This window comes from Octopus bimaculoides, chromosome 16, assembly GCF_001194135.2.
Source record: "Octopus bimaculoides isolate UCB-OBI-ISO-001 chromosome 16, ASM119413v2, whole genome shotgun sequence".
In the NCBI taxonomy this organism is placed as follows: Eukaryota; Metazoa; Mollusca; class Cephalopoda; order Octopoda; family Octopodidae; genus Octopus; species Octopus bimaculoides.
Window position 1 is genome coordinate 24,611,347 of NC_068996.1, and position 19,564 is coordinate 24,630,910.

The 19,564-nt window shown below is 34.7% G+C and overlaps 1 protein-coding gene across 1 annotated transcript in view; it reads right to left on the reverse strand.

Moving 5' to 3' along the window:
* The window catches only part of LOC106874410 (AT-rich interactive domain-containing protein 4B), a 96,561-nt gene that overhangs the window by 34,465 nt on the left and 42,532 nt on the right, over nt 1-19,564 (reverse strand). The window contains exons 3-13 of the mRNA XM_052973473.1: nt 12,196-12,261; nt 11,441-11,534; nt 10,262-10,341; nt 9,716-9,810; nt 8,122-8,346; nt 6,580-6,659; nt 5,533-5,639; nt 4,080-4,152; nt 3,462-3,556; nt 2,206-2,300; nt 942-1,113 (exon numbers count right to left, since the gene is read on the reverse strand). Coding sequence (XP_052829433.1) covers nt 942-1,113; nt 2,206-2,300; nt 3,462-3,556; nt 4,080-4,152; nt 5,533-5,639; nt 6,580-6,659; nt 8,122-8,346; nt 9,716-9,810; nt 10,262-10,341; nt 11,441-11,534; nt 12,196-12,261 — 1,182 coding nt within the window. The remainder of the gene's footprint in view (nt 1-941; nt 1,114-2,205; nt 2,301-3,461; nt 3,557-4,079; nt 4,153-5,532; nt 5,640-6,579; nt 6,660-8,121; nt 8,347-9,715; nt 9,811-10,261; nt 10,342-11,440; nt 11,535-12,195; nt 12,262-19,564) is intronic.

The window sequence follows — 19,564 nt, forward strand, 5'->3', positions numbered from 1 at the left end:
GTTTCGAAACTGTTTGTTCTTGCAATCTCTTCAGTAAAGAGTGCAATGAAATAATTTAACAAAAAACTATATAAATTAATAAAGGACTGAACCAGTGCGTGTGTTTATTACCGGCATAATGCATCTCCCAAGGTTTAATTGTATTTCTTTCAACACACGTATCCACATCAAGAATCTTGCACATATATACGACAGGCTTCTTTCAGTTTCCGTCTACCAGATCCACTCACAAGGCTTTGGTCGGCCCGAGGCTATAGTAGAAGACACTTGCCCAAGGTGCCACGCAGTGGGACTGAACCCGGAACCATGTGGTTCGTAAGCAAGCTACTTACCACACAGCCACTCATAATGCATTATGTATATATCAAATGCCAATAAAAGCATACCAACACATAGCTTTACTCTCACAATACATTAAGTGTAGTATAGCTCAGGTGGTGACAGTTATATTGAAGCAAATATACTTACATACACAGAATGTGTTGAACAATCGATAAGGAAGATATATATATATATATATCATCGTCAACATTTGATGTTTGTTTTCCATGCCACAGCAGGTTCCATAATCTGCTTCGGCCTGGTTTCTACAGCTGGATGCACTTCCGAATGCCAACCACTTTACAGAGTGGGGTTTTTTTATGTGGTGCCATCACCAGTGATTTTTACATGGCACCAGCACCCACACCCAGGCTTTTTAAGAGGTACCTTGGTTTTAAGGCATAAAGACATTTATATGTGACATTAAAGAATCACTCAAAATTCTTTAAACATTTGACTTCACTGTTAATCAGTAATTACTGAAATACCCCGGTGATTAGGTCAAGAAAGTAAAAAGTAATTATTTAAAATAAGATCAGCTCTACTGTATTATCATTAAATGAAGCTATTAAACCAATCATGTTTAAAACAGAATTTTCCAAAAGAACATGGGAACTTACCTTTTCTTCTTCTTTAACAGCATTTTTCCGATCACGTGGTGAACGACAGCTATCTCTAGCTCTTAAAAACAAAATGCTTCTTCCTGTACTGTGTCGACTGCTTCTTGGACGGCTAATTGTTCCCATTGTACTTCCAAGTTTGCGATAAAAATCTTCAAATGCATGCAAGTATCTGAAGAGAAAATAAGAAAAGTTTCATCACAAAAATATAAAATATATTGTATTTATTCATGTATATAATATGCATTTGTGTACAACATATCACTGCACCTTCTAAGCCATGCAAACAAGTTTTGTAACCAGTGCACAAAAGAAATTTAGGTGTACACAAGAAAATAAATATTTCAGATTTAAGCACAAGACCAGTAATTTTGAGGTAAGGGGGGAAGTCACAAACATCAACCCCAAGACTTAACTGGTACTTCATTTTATTGACCTCGAAAGGATGAAAGACAAAATGGATATCAATGGCATTTGAACTCAGAGTGTAATGAGTCAGAAGAAAAGCTTGCTAAGCATTTTTTCCAATGCATTAATTATTTTGCCAGCTCGTCATCTTCACACAAGAAAGTAATGACTGCATGAAGCGTTCATTACCTAAAATAATGTAGTAGTGTATAATTATGTATATTATTCCTTCATTGTACACATAATTATGTCAGGCAAAAAAAAAAAAAAATTATGCAACAAAATTTTTGTATGTTGAAGGCCAGAAAACTTAGAAGAAACATTGCTCTCATGTGACCTTTGAACTTTACCAGTGCAAGCCATAAAATATGTACCTGGTATAAAGTAATCATTGTGGAAATCATCCAAAAAAATTAGAACTAAATTTTAATTCAGTTCTATATTTAAGAGATGAGGAATTATGTACATTATTTACATTTGACAGATATTTGTCCTCATCTTGTTTGTTGTTAACACATTTAGACTGATATACCCTCCAACCTTCATCAGGTGTCTTGTAGAAATTTCGAACCTGGGTCCTCATTCCTAAGGTATTTTTCGATGTTATTATTATTATTATTATTATAATTGTTATTGTTCAGGTCACTGCTTGGAATCGTAGGGTCAGTAGCCTGCGCTCTTAACCACTATGCCATATGCCCATGGGCATAGCTGTCAAATGTAAAATATCCGTCAAATGTAAATTCTAATTGTTTAAATAAGCTACATCAGCTTGTTTACTGTTATTGGCAAAAAATAATCATCCTTCAAGATTTACAATATATAGCATAAATCCAAAATTTAAAAAGGAACTTACTTCTTATATGCATTCTTTATCTGATGTGAGCCATTATTGGATGCAGGCATTTTCATTTTTGAGTAGACCCATCTCCATTTCATTGTGTTTGTAACCTACAAGAAGAAAAGAAAAAGAAAAAATGGATATAAAATATGAAGATACTTCTAAGCTCTTAGGTATGGCTGTGTACTTAAGAATTCTACTTCTAAAACACATGGTTCTGATCTTAATCTCAATCCATGGGCAAGTGTTTAGATTGACCAATATTCTGTAAGTGGAATTTGCTAGATGGATGTACAAACCCCACCATGTACACACAAAAACATATTTTTGTGTTATGTATGTTAATTTCATTTGCTATATATCGCCAAAGGGAAAAAAAAAGAGACGGTGCTCTTCCAATTTCACTGAGTTAACAGGCACTCCTCCTATCACTTTCAGAAATGCAGTGAACAATGATTCAAATAGAATCCCAAATAAAATGGTTTCAAATTTCATAGATTTCTCAGTTTTTATAAATCTCTTTGTTTTCGCTTTGCTTTGTTTTTAATTTGATCATGGTTTCATTAGACGAAAGTGCCAGTGACCATTTTGCAAAACCACCAAAACTGGTTGGGGAGTAAGTTAGTAAAAAACTACAATTGATAGGGAGAAACCGTGCAGCAAGATTTCAACTTACCTTATACTGGACACCTGTTCAGATATTGATAACATAATATACTTTGCTAAAGGTACCCAAAGGTAAGTGGTGGTGTTAAATTGTTAAATTGCACAATCAATTAAGTCTGTCGCACAAGAACTAATTCAATCCATAATTCCAATAATTCTGATAGGCTTCAATAGTTTCTGTTTATCCAATTTCACCAATGTGCACAGGCAGATGCTCATATACACATCATTATTGCTCTGTTTATTTATTTTTTTATCTTTATAATGAAGGTGTACAGTCTCACTGGTGAAAATTATGGTTAAGGGGATCAAGATCATTAATATTTTGATTTTCTGGCATAGATATAATGAGAATTAGTATCATGAGTTGAAACTGACAAGAATTGACAGCAACATTTGTGGAATGTCTGATCATATGTATAAGTGATGGCTGAGCAAATTACACTTATTTCCTACATAAAGCAGAATTCATATACAAAAATAATTACAAAAAGAAATATTTATGAAAGTGTTAACATTTCTTGTCACTCTCACTCTCACTTTCTCTCTCCCTATCTCTTACAGTAGGTAGAGAGGAAGAAAAAATGTCAATATATAAACTGTACCTTATTATATCCTCCGAAGTTCTGAACAATTTTGAAGAGCTTATACAAATTCAAATCTCTGTTCCCTAATGAAGGTCCTTTATTGATTGGTGTTCCTGTTTGGAAATGTAAATTTGATTTTGATAATAGGTAAATAGTATTAAGTCACAGACAACAACACAAGGAGTTAAATTTAAAAGCTAAAAGGGTAATCAATGCCAGCTAAATTCTCTAATGTTCATATAGAATATTAACAACTTGCCATCTTCAGTTTATTGTCCATCACTGACATTGTTAAGAGAATTTAGTAGTAAAACCCCAATACTAAAGCTATCTGTTACAACTAGACCCAACTTATAAAATCTATCCTGTCTTATTAATGCAATAGCCAACAAAGGCAGGACACCACAGTCAAAAAGGTTGGCTTAACAACAAAATTACACTGAAACCAGCATAGATAATCAAAGATATACTAAGCTAAGAAATTACAGAAAATCAGCTTAGCGTGATCAATGCAATAACTACATTACTATAATAATTAACCAAACATTAAGTTTTCTCTGCTGTTTGAAAATCATCATTTTAGTTACATCTGACAAAAGATAAAGAAAAGCATCAGCAAATAAGTTTAATACACACCTCTGTCGTCCATAAATTTATACAACTGAGCTACAAATCGATCTTCTTCTTCACAAGGTTCATCATCGGAGGACTGGAAACGAAGAAAAATAACAGAAAATATAACAAAAAAAAACATAATATAACACTTGTTCTTATATGATTTTATTTGTTTCTTTTATAGAATTTTACCATTTTTTAAATTCTATAACAATTTCAGCTATAAAACCAGGTTAGCAGTACAGAGGAGTTCCCATAATCTACCAATCTTAAATTCCTCCTTTATGGACTGGAGAACTATGATAACAGGAAGGGCCTGATAACAAAATCCTAATGAATCTTACCTACTGTACTCATATGTAATTCTCAGTTGCTGACAGTATCCCTGTACATGACTTCAATGGCTCTCACTAGCCATTCATCTACTCCTAGCTTCCACAATAACCACCAGATCAGGGAGCTAAGTACAGCAGTTTACTTTTTTGCTAAATATTTCTCCTGCAATAGTACTTCTTCCTGGCACAAAATCAAAAAGTCATTAGCATCACAGAATTCCCACAGCCTTATTCTATCCTTTCTTCTAGAACCAAAGCCATAAGTTCTATATACACCATGAATTCTATTGGAGTATTATCCAACATGCAGATTGAAATTACCAGCTAAGATAATAGAGTCTGCCATCCATCATCAAGGCAATCTGCAGAAGGGACTCATAGAGATGTTCCTTTTGTTGATCTGTCAGTCCTGCTTGTAGAACATATGCCAAGACAAAGACTTCTCACCTGAGAGGGTGAGTAATATTGAAGCGGGTAGCTTTGTGCCAGGTGATGAGATGTTAAACTATGATAGGACATAAACAGGTGTCTTGCTGTAGAAACTGAAATGAAAAACTAATTCCTAAAAAAAAAAAACAATGTTGCTCTGAACATCTGACCTTTATTTATTAAGACAAACTTCACTTTATATGCCACACTACTACAACAATTTTGTTTCTATTTTGTTTCTATTCAAACGAAAGGTTTATTTTCCCTGGTTGAACAATAATCTATAAATCAGAAGCTTCAATCTGTTAACTTTCTCAAGAGTATCCCCTATAGCTATACATACTAAATATATTTGAAATTAAATTAACTTTCATTTATTTGTAGTACAAAAATACTCGTAAAAATACACATTTTGGAAATTGACTGACAATGAGACAAAACTTTTATTGCAAGGAAAAACACCATTAAAATAATAGATATTGAAATATGAAGTCAGTACTAGCAAGACCACATCTCAAAATTTGATATTTTAGTACTGCTAATTTCAGAACTGTACTTAAAATAGATTATATAAGTAGATAACATAAAATAAATTGTTTTATATAGTTACATGTTTCCTTTAATTTATTCTCAAATTTATAATTGAGAAATATAGATAGACAGATAAAGAGAGGGGAGAGATTAAATAAAGAGGAATTTTGTTTACTTACATCTTCATCATCATTTTCACTATCATCATCAGTCCCAAGTAATTCTTCTTTAGTCCAGTTCTGTGGAAGTTCATGACAATCAAAGTATAATAATGCTTTCTCCATAGCTTGAAAATGAAAATAAAAATTAGAAATTATGTAATAAAATAGCCAACTGTTGGGCACGTTTCTTAATATAAAAATATGAAAAATATCAAAATTGCAAACATGGGACTTGAAAGAGAATGAAAATGAAATCACACACACACCAATAGAGAAAACATATATAGCAATAAGAGAGCTGTTTTTCCAGCTCACATAAACAAATATACATGTATATTATAGCCAGTGCTAAAGATAGCATTAATTTAATAAGCTTTACATCATATAAGTTTTCTTTTTTTTTTTTATTTTAACTATGATGGAATATATTGTATGATTTCTGCTTTTCAACATAGTATGCAACTAACCAAAATTGCCAATAACCAACCAAACCAAACCAAACATTTTTATTTCTTTACATCAACAATATCACACTAATACTAAAAAAATATCACCACTTTTCTCAAATCTTTCTAGAATCTAATTCTAAATATATCCTGACATTACTAAATGTATGTAATAAAAACTTGGTCAATACTGTGGCTCTTTAAATCAGTTAATTAAACATTTGACTAGATTCTCATATCCACATAAATTTTACTCTCTGTAATGAGAATTCAGTTATAGGCACATCATATTGGTGTAATAAAAATGAATCATCATCATCATCATTTAACAGCATGGTTTGGGCAATTTGGTAGGGGGGAGGAGACTAGGCAGATTGCATCAGGCTTTTCTGTCTGTTTGTCAGGGTTTTTACAGCTGCATGCCATTCCTAACAGCAACCACCTTACAGTGTGGACTGAGTGCTTCATAGAAAAATTAAATGCAATAAAAACTACTGGATATAATCATTTTGTAATCAACAAAATGATTATTTTCAAGAAAACTTTTACAAAAAAGTAAACATTAAACTTTGAGATAGCTAAAATTCAATAAAATTAGAAATAATTGTTTAAATCTTACCAGCTTTCAATCCTTTGTCTTCATTTTTCAGAGCTATTTCACGAGTAAAGTCTTTCAGATCTTTCTTTGATATTGTGATACTGAAAATCAAGAAATAAAAAAAATGTTAAAAAACCAACTTTAAATTCATTTTCACATTCTTTTTTAAACAAATGAAATTACATTAAATGTTTATATAAAATAATTTATAAACCATAAATATATATGTAGAGAAGAAAAAACAGATAGTTAGGTTACTTGTACATGGCAAGTTGAAATCTTGTGGATATTATAAACAAGTAGTCTATATAAGGAAAACTATCTAATGTAAAATATTTGACAATCAAATATTGTACAATGACAACATCATGGTTGGCTTTATCATTTGGAGTATTGAAGTACTGTTGAAGTGTCCATATTTTGTATCCTATTACCAGTAGTGTACTACGTCCATATCTAAATCACATAACTTATTTACAGCCTAGTCTAGCTAACTATAAAAACAGCATCATGCAGTGAGTCTGTTCAAATAACAGCATTATTCATATCAAATGTTCATATTTAAATATAAAATTTTCCATCATAGTTTCATGTACAGCAAGAATACATAAAGCATTTCAAATGCTAAAAACACTTTTGGAAACATTAATGTATCTTTACACTTAATCACAGAAAAGTAAAATTAAATAATACTCTTCTTTCAAAGGGAGAGACACATCATAAAGCGTTTGTACAACACAAAATCAAACAGTAAATTGTCATTTACCATAAAAAAGAAACATGAAAGTTCATTTTCACAATTCTTTATAATTTTTCAGTAGAAGACTCGTGTTTTATGTGCAATGTTGTGGGACTGAACCCAACAACGTATTTGTAAATAGATAATCACATATCATTTAAATTCATTTACTGATATCAGTCATTGTGCCAGTGACCAATATAATGAGTGCAATGCATTAGTCATTGTACTATGGCCTACCTACACTGGAGGAACAGGCTTTAACAATATAGTTGATTATATTAATCCCAGTACTTTGACTGATGCTTATTTTATCAATCTCAGAAGTCAGCCAAAGGTGATCTCAGTGGGATTTGGATGAAGAACATAACAGGGCGTAATCAAATAATACAAGGTATTTTATCCACCATTCTACCATTGACTACCATTTGATAAAAGTATTTTAAAACATTTATATGAGCACAAAAATATCAAAGCAATTTTTTTTATTTTTATATTTTTAAGCAATTGACAAAGAGAAATACACTTGCTAATTGGCAGAAAACACAGTGGTGTGTCTACATATACAAAACCATGGATTTAATTATATTTTTATAATTATTTTATAATTATATTTTTGGCCATCACACACTCACAAGCACAATACAGACTACACACGTTTGAATTGAGCAATTTAATAAACCACAAAACACACACATGGCACATGCAATTATCTTCCAAATACAAAAGGATTAACAAATGTTAAAAGTTTGCAAAATATTCAACATTTTCTATAGAACCCATACATTTGTCAATGTGTTTTATATATTCAAGTTTTTACTTACAATTTTCCATCTTTAAATGACCGCACAAGCAGGTGATCTTTGTTCTTCAATTCAACTTGATGAGCATCAGGTAAAACAACGAGAACAGGTACATATAAAGGGGATTTTCTCTTATCTCCAGTTTCCATACACATCACTTTTCCAACGAGTTCTTGAAATCGTCCTTTGTACGATGCTCTTTTAGGCGGACTGTCTTCGGAGCTGCTGTCTTCTTCATAATCAGCCCTGAAAGATGAAGACAGGCTGTTCGATCAATGTTAATGCTGTTCTCCAGAATAAATACAATTACCAAATCATCAAAACTAAACATTGTCCTCCTTTCTGACTAGGTATGTAAGCCCTCCATTTTAAGGGAAGGGAAATGCCATATACTATGTTTATGTCTTTCCAAGTAGCATAAAAGAAAAGAAATTGCTTCAATGAGAAAGTGAAAATGTATATATCTATCTTGTCATGTTAGGATCTTTTTTCCTGTTCTTCCCTTTACAATAATCCCAAATAAACCTGGGACTATACAACAAATTAAATTTACTGTGTGTTAATCAACACTATTACGCATAATCAATGGTTGATATCAAAGCAAGCGTATTATTGCATGTCATCTTATGTTTGCACTATTCTGGCTCGTTGATGCTTTTAGTAGAGTGCATCTCAACAGATGGGTGAGACAGAGGCAAATGGTCCAGAGTCTGCAATATCAAGACATATAAAAGTTAAATATGTATGTTATATTCTGATAACATTCAAAATGGAAGACTGATAAGTATAAACAGACAAAAGATTTTATACATGTAAAATACTCGGTCACCACAAGAAGACTGAGGAAATATTCATTTTCAATCAGGAAAAAGAAGTTAATTAATAATAAGTTATCAATTTACTACCACATATTCATGTTCAAATTGATAGTAAAAAGTGACTGCTCACTAAGACAGAACTCAATGCCTTTGCAAGCTCTCCAAGACCAGTGAGATACCATATATGTTCCTCTTGAACATATATGGAATCAAGTCAAACTAAACCAGTAAGAATTCCAGAGGGTCAATGTTCTGGAAAGCAAAAACTGGGATTAGCAATTAGTGCAGGATGAGGGCTGAGCATAACAATAGTGATAACAAAAGGAAAGAAAAGTGTGATAAAAGTGTTTGAATGGAGATGGCTGGGTTAGCCAGCTCTAAGAAGCAAAGACCATTGTAACAATAGTAGAAAAAGAGAGAAGAGACAACATTCCCATGGACCAGAGGTTGAAAGTGACTCTATACCAATCAGTTGGGTGGCGCTTTTCTGGATGCTGTGTGGGATGCCTGTGTTTGCAGCAGCACTGCCCCCACAATATCTCATTGTGGGCATTGCTTGAGGTTTGTAGAGTGACAGCAATGACAGGAACCTATGCTTGAGAAGATTCATACAATCCAAACAAGCATGTGGCAACTTTTGGGAAAACAGACATAAAAAATAAAGATGCTTATAAATTAACATTCATAAACATGTATTGAGTACTATTTTTCTTGTTGATACAATCAGGATGGGAGGAGGAGGTATAAAGTTATACTAAATTTAACAATTATGACTCCAGCTATATAAGATTACTTACCCTGAAGCAGAATACCTTCCTCTTTTCCCTTTCTTACTCTGCATTACTGGAGTCCCAAAGTGTTCTGGGTGAGACAGAGGCAAATGGTCCAGAGTCTGCAATATCAAGACATATAAAAGTTAAATATGTATGTTATATTCTGATAACATTCAAAATGGAAGACTGATAAGTATAAACAGACAAAAGATTTTATACATGTAAAATACTCGGTCACCACAAGAAGACTGAGGAAATATTCATTTTCAATCAGGAAAAAGAAGTTAATTAATAATAAGTTATCAATTTACTACCACATATTCATGTTCAAATTGATAGTAAAAAGTGACTGCTCACTAAGACAGAACTCAAAGTCAACATTAAAAAAAAAAATCTGTAACATTAATATAAGGCTACATTAATCTAACAGCATACTACAAACTTTCAACTTCACAAGCTACGTGATTTATACAATCATATGCTTCGTTTGTAGTTACTCAATCTTGAAAACACTTATACACACTCACAAACACACCTTTACAACATCAACATAAGTATAAATATCCTTACTTCACTTTCTACAAAGTGTTTCTCTCCTTTTAAACATAATTGAGTTCTTCTGAGTGTCCTCTCATCTCCATCATCAAACACTACAAAATAAAATTTATATTATTAATATTATTATTATATTATTAATATTATTATTATATTATTATTATTATTATTATTATTATTATTATTATTATTATTAAGATGTCAAGCTGGAAAGAATCAAAATGCTTTGTGACAATTTCTTCCAGCTCTATATGTTCTGAGTTCTACGGTCAACCTTTGCCTGTCATCTTTTCAGTGTCTATAAAATAAGTACCAGTTGAGTACTATGGCTGATATACATTATTTACAATGGATAGATAGGTATCCTCACTTTGTTTGTTGTTTCCACAATGTTCATCAGGTGTCCTGGTGGAATTTCGAACCCAAGCCTTTATTTGACTAACAAGGTACTCTGTTCTCCTTCCTAAGGTTTTCTTTTTTTGCTGACATTATTTTTTGTTGATATTATTTCCCAAGTCCCTGCCTAGGATTGAACTCAGAATCCAAGGGTTAGTAGCCTGCGCTCTTATCCACTATACTATATGCCCGTGGAAACAACGAACAGGCTGAGGACACCTATCGATCCATTGTAAACAATGAACATAATTCCTCATCTCGAAAATGTAGAATAGTATGGCTGATATTTATGCATTGCTGCTGAGATCCCCTTCGGTCATGACTGACCATGGGATCGCACCTAGAAAGTTACCCTCCCAGGCACAATTCCTGGCAAGGTTGTTTACGGAAGACCAGCAGTCGTCCATGCATACCGACCTTCCCTCTCCACACCACCAGTGTTATCCAAGGGAAAGGCAAAGGCCGATATGGCTTGACACCTGTGACATCGCAACTCATTTCTACAGCTGAGTGAACTGGAGCAACATGAAATAAAGTGTCTTGCTCAAGAACACAACACGCAGCCTGGTCTGAGATTCGAACTCACAACCTCACGATTGTAAGCTCAACGCTCTAACCACTGAGCCATGCACCTTCACATATTTATGCATATGTATGTGTATTTTTGTGTATAGGTGTATTTTTGTATATATGTGCATATATTGTATATATGTGTATATATTGTTCCAGAACAAAAGTTTCTCAGTAGATTGCATTACTATAGAAATTGAAGAAATATCAGTTGAAGACAATACTCACCAACAGTGTACATGCTACAGTCATTGACTTTGTTAACAACACCTTCAGCTGAATGATTAGTCTCTGACATGTTAACCAGAACAGGAGCACCAACCTAAAAATATTCAGTAATAAATAAAAACTGTATTGAAATATTTAGAAAATTAAAACACACTGCAAAATAAGCTAATACCAATTAAAAAAAACGTCTTTTGGAATTAATAGAATAGAATATCACATTTGTAAATTTCCTTGCTTTTAAAAACTTAAAACCACTCTTAAAATTTAACATTTCAAGAGAAAACAAAATTAAATTGAAAAAAAGCAACTAAATTCAAATATCACTACCTTTTTTATTCCATAGATGCCCATGAAAATTATATCTAGAAATGGTTTAATACATTAATATTTTTAAGGGGATTCAACTACTGATGATCCCATAGATTCTATAATCTCTTGAAGATAAAAAGCTTCCCATTGCCTGATCCATGTCCATCTCAGGATTTGAAATCATTACAGTTGTTTAATAAAATAGTCTTAGAAATAGTCTGCTTCAGTCCCAAAAGTTCATTAGGCTGGAGTTTATCCTGGTTCCATGGTACTTAACCCTTTAGTATTCAAGCCAGTCATACCCAGCCCAAGTATTCTATCTGTTTTGTGTTCAAACTCACCAGATCAGGCCTTCACTAGAAACAAATGATTATGATTTGTATATGAAGAAGAAATTAATTATTACAGCATCTGAATTTAAACAATAAAGAGTAGAGTGTTTTTACCTTAAGAGGGCCCTCAATACAGTCATCGGTAACAATTACAGATGTTTGACTTTCCTTTAAGAAAACCTACAAAATAAAACAAAGATAGCATAAATATTCATTCTATGTAAAAAAAAAAAAAAATAAATAAATAAATAAATAAAAAGCAGAATGTTCAAAGACATTATAACAAACAACAATAATAATACATATTTATATATTACTGCATTTAGTATCTGTTCTGTTAATGGTTGCAAATGTAACTACTTTCACAATAAACATGTTAAAAATATGGTATGTGCTCATATATGTGAGTGTATATATATGGGAGTAATACACACACACATTTCAATGCATTTTCCTTTCAATGAAGAGAACTTCAAAAAAAAAAAAAACTTACATGCACATGCATTCTTCCAGTTCCTTCCTGAAGCCAACCTGCCTGACATCATTCCCTGACTCTATATGAATTACCTGTTTTATTGTGATCTAAATTAAAACCTTCCATCAAAATTTCCTTATTAATTTATGTTCCAAATACCAGCTTAATAATGAGGAAGTTATTTCTGTAAATTCTACATTTAATTTATATATTAACTGAAATAAAGGCCATGTATTTCAAGAGAAACATTAAAACAACAGAATCAAGTCTGTTACTTTATTCCCTGCCTTTTCCTTTTCACACACGCCCTCAAGTTTACATGTTTCCATTTTTACCATAAGTTGGAAGATTATAAAAACAGCTTACAGGTCTCACTCAATGTCTTCATATTCCAGTAAGGGAAAATTTTTACAAGATTTACAATTAAGGAAATGTGTGAAGGGAATGAATAATGTTCATTTTCCAGGTATAGTGCAAAAATGAATCCAAAAATCCAGTTTCTGGTGACTTGATAGTTCCAATTACAAAGGATAAGCACTCTAGCATTTAAACCAACCATATTCAGCCACTCTAGCATTTAAACCAACCATATTCAGCCACTCTAGCATTTAAACCAACCATATCCAGCCAAAATAGTTTATCTGTTTTATGTTCAAACCAGCCAGATGTGGCTTCTCACACTAATCCAACAATGTCATTCTAAAAATAAATAGCTACCACATCAAAATTTCCAAGCTACAAGATAATGCATGATAAATTCAAGCATTACATTTGACAAAGTAATTTGAATGCAAAAGGATTAAGAGCTTAAGAGTTGGATCAATAGTCTCTGTATTTAGATGTTCTACCAAACCATTCAACCATGAAGCAGAGTGCTGAGTAAGCTGTTGCAGTAAACACAACACTTACACTTCTGGTGATGGAAGTGGATATCGATGAGTTTCCAGCTAAGGATTTACTGTCACAGAATAATCACCACAAACGTGGATAAGTCTGTATTAAACATAACAATAGGAGAGAAGAAAACTAACAGCCAACTGATTGTTCAATCAACACATTAAACAAACCAATGAATAGTTAGCTGGTAAAATAACGAAGTGATATTAAAATAGTGCTTGTGTTTATTTTAATTCTTATTGCATTTTATGATCCCTTTAGTGTGTGTGTGTTTGTGTCTCTCTCTCTTTCTGTTTTCTAATAACTCCAGTAAAATTCTTTTATTTGTTTCAGTTATAAGACTTGTTGCCATGTTGGGGTACCATCTTGAAAGGGTTCCATTCATCAAATCAACCCCAGAATCTATCATGTTATGTACTTCCAACGCTGATTGTTGAGCACTGAGAGACAAACACAAACATGCCATATACACAAACACACATATAATGTGTTTCTTTACAGTTTCCATCAACCAAATTCACTCACAGGATATTAGCTGGTTAGGGGCTATAGTTGAAGACATTTATCCAAGGTGCCATGTAATGAGTTAGAACCTGAAACCACATTGTTGGGAAGTGAATTTCTTAGCTAAACAACTATACCTGTACCAACACAACCAAGTTAATATTTTAATCATTCATACTGATTTGAAGAGACTAGATTTAGAAGATACTAAACAAACAAGATACTAAAAACATACAAGATGATGATGATGATGAAGTTTCAATATGGTTCCACAACCTGCTAGAAATAGCAACCAAAATCTCTCTCAAATCATACCATATTGTCACCCTTTTGTTACCATATTTCTGTTGAAATACCCTTCAAATTAATGCAGGATTTAGTATCTAACTTTGTCTATATTAAATACTTGGAGCATAAATCAATACCAAATTTTAATGGAAAGTTTTAATCTAGATAACTTTAAAACAGGAAGATTGCATAACAGAACTAGAGGCAGTTTCAGGTGGGTTGGTGTCCAAAGAGTTGAGGAAAAGACAGATTGGATAAAGGGGAATCTTAAAGAGCAGAATGCCTTTGATCAAGTGTCTGCTATTCCAGGTCTGACCTGGGACTTAACAACAGCAACTAGACATAAAAGAAATGTTCCTGAAATAACCAGTGGTACTACTAAAGAAAATAAAAACTGTGCAGTTGAAAACTAAGTTTATTATATACAGATAAATGAAGGTATTCTAATAAATTAAGAAAAAGAGAACCAAATTCACAGTAACAAAAGGAAGAACCCAAAGCAGTTTTGTTTAAATCACAACCAAATCAACATATCCTCCAGCTCTATTCTTGAATCCAATCTTATGATGATCGAAAATCTATACTTCAGGATGACCAATTCTGTCTATTATGTATATATTTTTAATATGCTTCATCAGAAAGATAAGTTGTTTGCCAACTACACATCAACAAATGCTTTGTCATCATCAAACAACTTACATAAAATTGATCCCTTTAAGTTGGGGGACTTGACTACAAATTCTGAATGAAGAAACCATGTCATATTGATGCTAGTACTTGACTGGGATATATTTTAACAACTTACAAGATGAAAGGCAAATTTATCCCAGAGATAATCAAACTCAAAATGTATACAGAATATAACTAAATACAACTAAGTATTCTGTGGTTTACAGCCTTCTTCATAATGAACAGGCAAGTTTATCTGTTTTAACCAGAGTTAAGAGTTTTGGTTTCTGATATCAATTTCTCAACCCATAGGTACAGTGGCTATAAGGTACAGATTTCATAATCAGCTTTTCAAAGACAATTGATGCTATTCTATTGTCAATATTGACTACACATCACAATGCCTGCTTCAGTTTGAGACAGTTAATTTAGTGTGTTTGTCTCACTTCATCATTGATTTCCTAGTTATAGGAAAGGCCAACAAGCCATAAAATCAATATTATTCGCTAATAGGTTGGGGCATGGCTGTGTGGTTAAGATGTTCACTTTGCAACTACCTAGGCTTCAGGTTTGATTGCATTGCAATGACACATTGGGCAAGTGTCTAAAGCCTTATAAGTAAAATGTGGAAGGCAGAAAGTAGACAGAAATCCATTAGAGGAACCATTCATGTTCTTGATTGGTAGACTTAACCTGTTGCCCAATTTAACACCATAATTTAATTATAGAAAAGCTGTCATACTGGTGATCATTAATGAAGAAGGGAGATCCAAGTTGTTACAGAAAACTGTTGTTAATGGCTGTCTCCATCTGAGATACTGTGAAACCAATAGGATGGTAATTGCCAGAATCAGAGGTTTCCTTAGATCAGGATGTATTATTAGAGAGAAAGAAATAATTTCTCTCATTCCTGTCTGTATCTCTCTTATCTCTCGTTGCAATGGCTACTCCCTGTTATTTCTCTTTGAAGCCTAGAGCTAAAGCTGCGTTCTTCGTCCATTTCCGGCTGTCGCCTTCACATCTGTCCCCACCCCTCAGACTTTCATTAGTTTATTCCATGTGTTCGGCAGCTGATGTCACTCGAGAATATGCACAGCTAAGCTAAGAATCTCTCTTTTGTTTGCTCTAGCCCTTAAAATGACCTTTAGTATCAGTGGTTGCGCCCACACTTTCCCACCCTGCCACCAATACAGGAAATCGCTTTCTCTCTCTCTCTTATCAGAAATCTTTCTCTTTCTCTCTCTCTTTTACCAGAAATCTCTTTCTCTCTTACCGGAAATTTCTTTTTCTTTCTCTCTCTCTTACCGGAAATTTCTTTCTCTTACCAGACATCCAGTTGCCCTTCCCCTCTCTCTTTTCTCTCCACAACCCTCCCCTCCATCTCTAGACTACATAGTAGCCCACTTACTTTTTATTTATTTACACATTTATATCTGCAGCATCAGTAATGCTTCACCCTCTAGGCTCATAATACTTATATCTACAATGCCCCAAACACTTTCATATACAATGCTTCCTCACCCACCCACCCCTGTAGAGGTAACAACCTTAACAACTCTAAGCATGTTTGAATGACGGAAAGTCAAAAGCAAGAACAACTATTATGATGCCTGTTACCAAACATTTACGGGAACCTACTTTTCAGATACTGAATAACATCTCTCCTTCCTGCTTCCCAGTTTTCAGAGTTGGCACATTGAAAGGTAGGTCTAGCGAGATTGTAGAGATGCTTGAACAGAGACATGTTGATGTATGTTGCGTTCAAGAGGTAAGATGGAGAGGAGCTTCAGCCAGAGTCCTCACAGGCAAAGCACAAAGGTATAAACTCTTCTGGGAAGGTAATGGTGATGGAATAGGGGGTGTGGGCATACTTCTTGCAGAGAAATGGGTGTATAAAGTCATAGAGATAGTGAGGGTGTGCAATAGAGTACTTAAACTCAGGCTAGTCTTGCAGAATGGTATAGTTACAATTATCTCTACCTACGCCCCACAGGTGGGCCTACCAAATGAACAGAAGGATCACTTCTATGATATTCTTCCGCAGGCTACCTCAAAGACAAGTAACAATGATCTCATCTTTGTGGCTGGAGATTTTAATGGGTATGTCAGACAGCAATCTGGTATCTTCTGTATTTCTGGTAAGGCAACTGTATTTCTGGTAAGGCAACTGCAGGAGAAATACCTAGTCAAAGATAAACCTCTGTACTTGGCTTTTGTTGACTTGGAGAAAGTGTTTGACAGGGTCTCCTGATCCCTTATCTGGTAGTCAATGCGGAAACTGGGGATAGACAAATGGTTGGTAAGAGCTGTACAAGCCCTGTACAGGGATGCTGTCAGTAAGGTGAGGGTTGGCAACGAGTATAGTGAAGAATTCTGAGTAGAAGTAGGGGTTCACCAAGGATAAATCTTCAGCCCCTTCTTATTCATTATAGTCCTCCCGGCAATAACAGAGGAATTCAAAACAGGCTGCCCCTGGGAACTCCTCTATGTTGATGACCTTGCTGTCAAATCACAACCCCCTTCATGTAGATGGCCCTGCTTGATCTGTAGAAAAAGCAAGGGTAGAAACTCCATACGATGTACCCAGTGTAAGCTATAGACATATAAAAGGTGCAGCAATATCAAAGGTTAACTGGGGGAAATAGTTTTTGTGTGTGGCAGATGCACAGGGGCAATAAACACAGAAGATGTACAGAAAACAGATTCCATCACATGCCAGGGGAAGAAACTAGAAGTAGTTAATAGTTTCCACTACCAAGGTAACCAAGTCTATAGTGGAGGTAGCTGCTCTGAGAGTGTAGCAACTAGAGTAAGAATAGCCTGGGCAAAGTTCAGGGAGCTCCTACCTCTGCTGGCAACTAAGGGCCTCTCACTCAAGGTGAAAGGTAGATTGTATGATGCAAGTGTGTGAACTGCCATGCTACACAGCAGTGAAACATGGGCCATGAATGCTGAGGACATGCATAGGCTTGAAAGAAATGAAACTAGTATGATCTGCTGGATGTGTAATGTCAATGTGCATACACAACAGAGTGTAAGTGCCCTGAGAGAAAAGTTGGGAATAAGAAGCATCAAATGTGGTGTGCAAAAGAGGCATCTGCACTGGTATGGTCATGTGTTATGTATGAATGAAGACAGCCACTCCCTAACTGTAGAAGGAACCTGTGGAAGAGATAGACCCAGGAAGACATGGCATGAGGTGGTGAAGCATGACCTTCGAACATTGGGCCTCAGAGAGGCAATGACGGGAGACCTGGACTTTTGGAGATGTGCTGTGATTGAGAAGAGCCAGCAACTTAAGTGAGATCACAGCCACGCATGTCTGACTCTGTTAAGAATGCCCCTAATGCATCGGGCGATATGATATGCTTGAGAAGACCTGTTGAGTCAAGTAAAACCAATATTGTAGCTGCGGCCAGTACCCACTGACTGGCTCCTGTGGTTGATGCCAGGACCGCCTGACTGGCTCATGTGCCGGTGGCACGTAAAAAGCACCAACTGATCGTGGCCGATGCTAATAACACCTGACTGGCTCTTGTGCTGGTGGCACATAAAAAGCACCATCTGAACATGACCAATGCCAGGTCCGCCTGACTGGCTCCCCTGCCGGTGGCACATAAAAAGCACCCACTATACTCTTGGAGTGGTTAGAGTTAGGAAGGGCATCCAGCTGTAGAAACATTTCCAGATCAGATTGGAGCCTGGTGCAGCCACTGGCTCTCCAGACCTCAGTCAAACCATCCAACCAATGCCAGCATGGAAAACAGACATTAAACAATGATGGTGATGATGATGAAAGAGAGGGAGAGTTATTAAAGGATTTTATGAGGTTAGCGAAGAAAAGCTGTAGAAAAAAAGAATATTAAATAGCCATGATAACCTAATTACATATCAAATAACCAAGGCTGCACTTGCTGAGTTATATTCTCATCTTTTCCAATATGAAACTTGTCAGTTTTATACTCTGGTCTCTTAGAAATTCAGAGAAAAATTCATAGAAACATCTATTCTCAAACTGGCACACATTGCATCGAGTTGGGTCGATAACAATTGATTTACATTGTGTAATAAATTATTAATACTCAATCCATCACAGAGTAATAATATATTTCAGATGAACCAATTATTTTGCGATCATGCAGTCCATTCCCAGGAGACAACCATCATAAAATAATAAAACAGCCCAAACCAATGAATATGGTAAACATGAAATTAGGCAAATAGTTTCCAAATCAAACTAAACATGAGTGTAAAAAAAAAATGCCTCAAAATCCTTAATAAGTAGGAAGATAGATAAAACACAAACCCTTTCAGGTAGATGGCCCTGCTCAGTATGTAGAAAAGGAGTAGGTAGTAACTCTATAAGATGTACCCGGTGCAAGCTATGGACACATAAGAGGTGCAGCAACATCAAAGGCAGGTTAACTAGCAAGTTAGTTTTTGTTTGTGGCAGATGTTCAGGTGCAATAAAGACTGTAAACAAACAGGAAACAACTTCTATCTCATTCCAGGGTGAAAAACTAGAGGTAGTCGATAGCTTCCGCTATCTGGGCGACCAAGTTAGTAGTGGGGGTGGGTGCGCTGAAAGTGTAGCTGCTAGAATAAGAATAGCCTGGGCAAAGTTTAGAGAGCTCTTACCCCTGCTGGCGA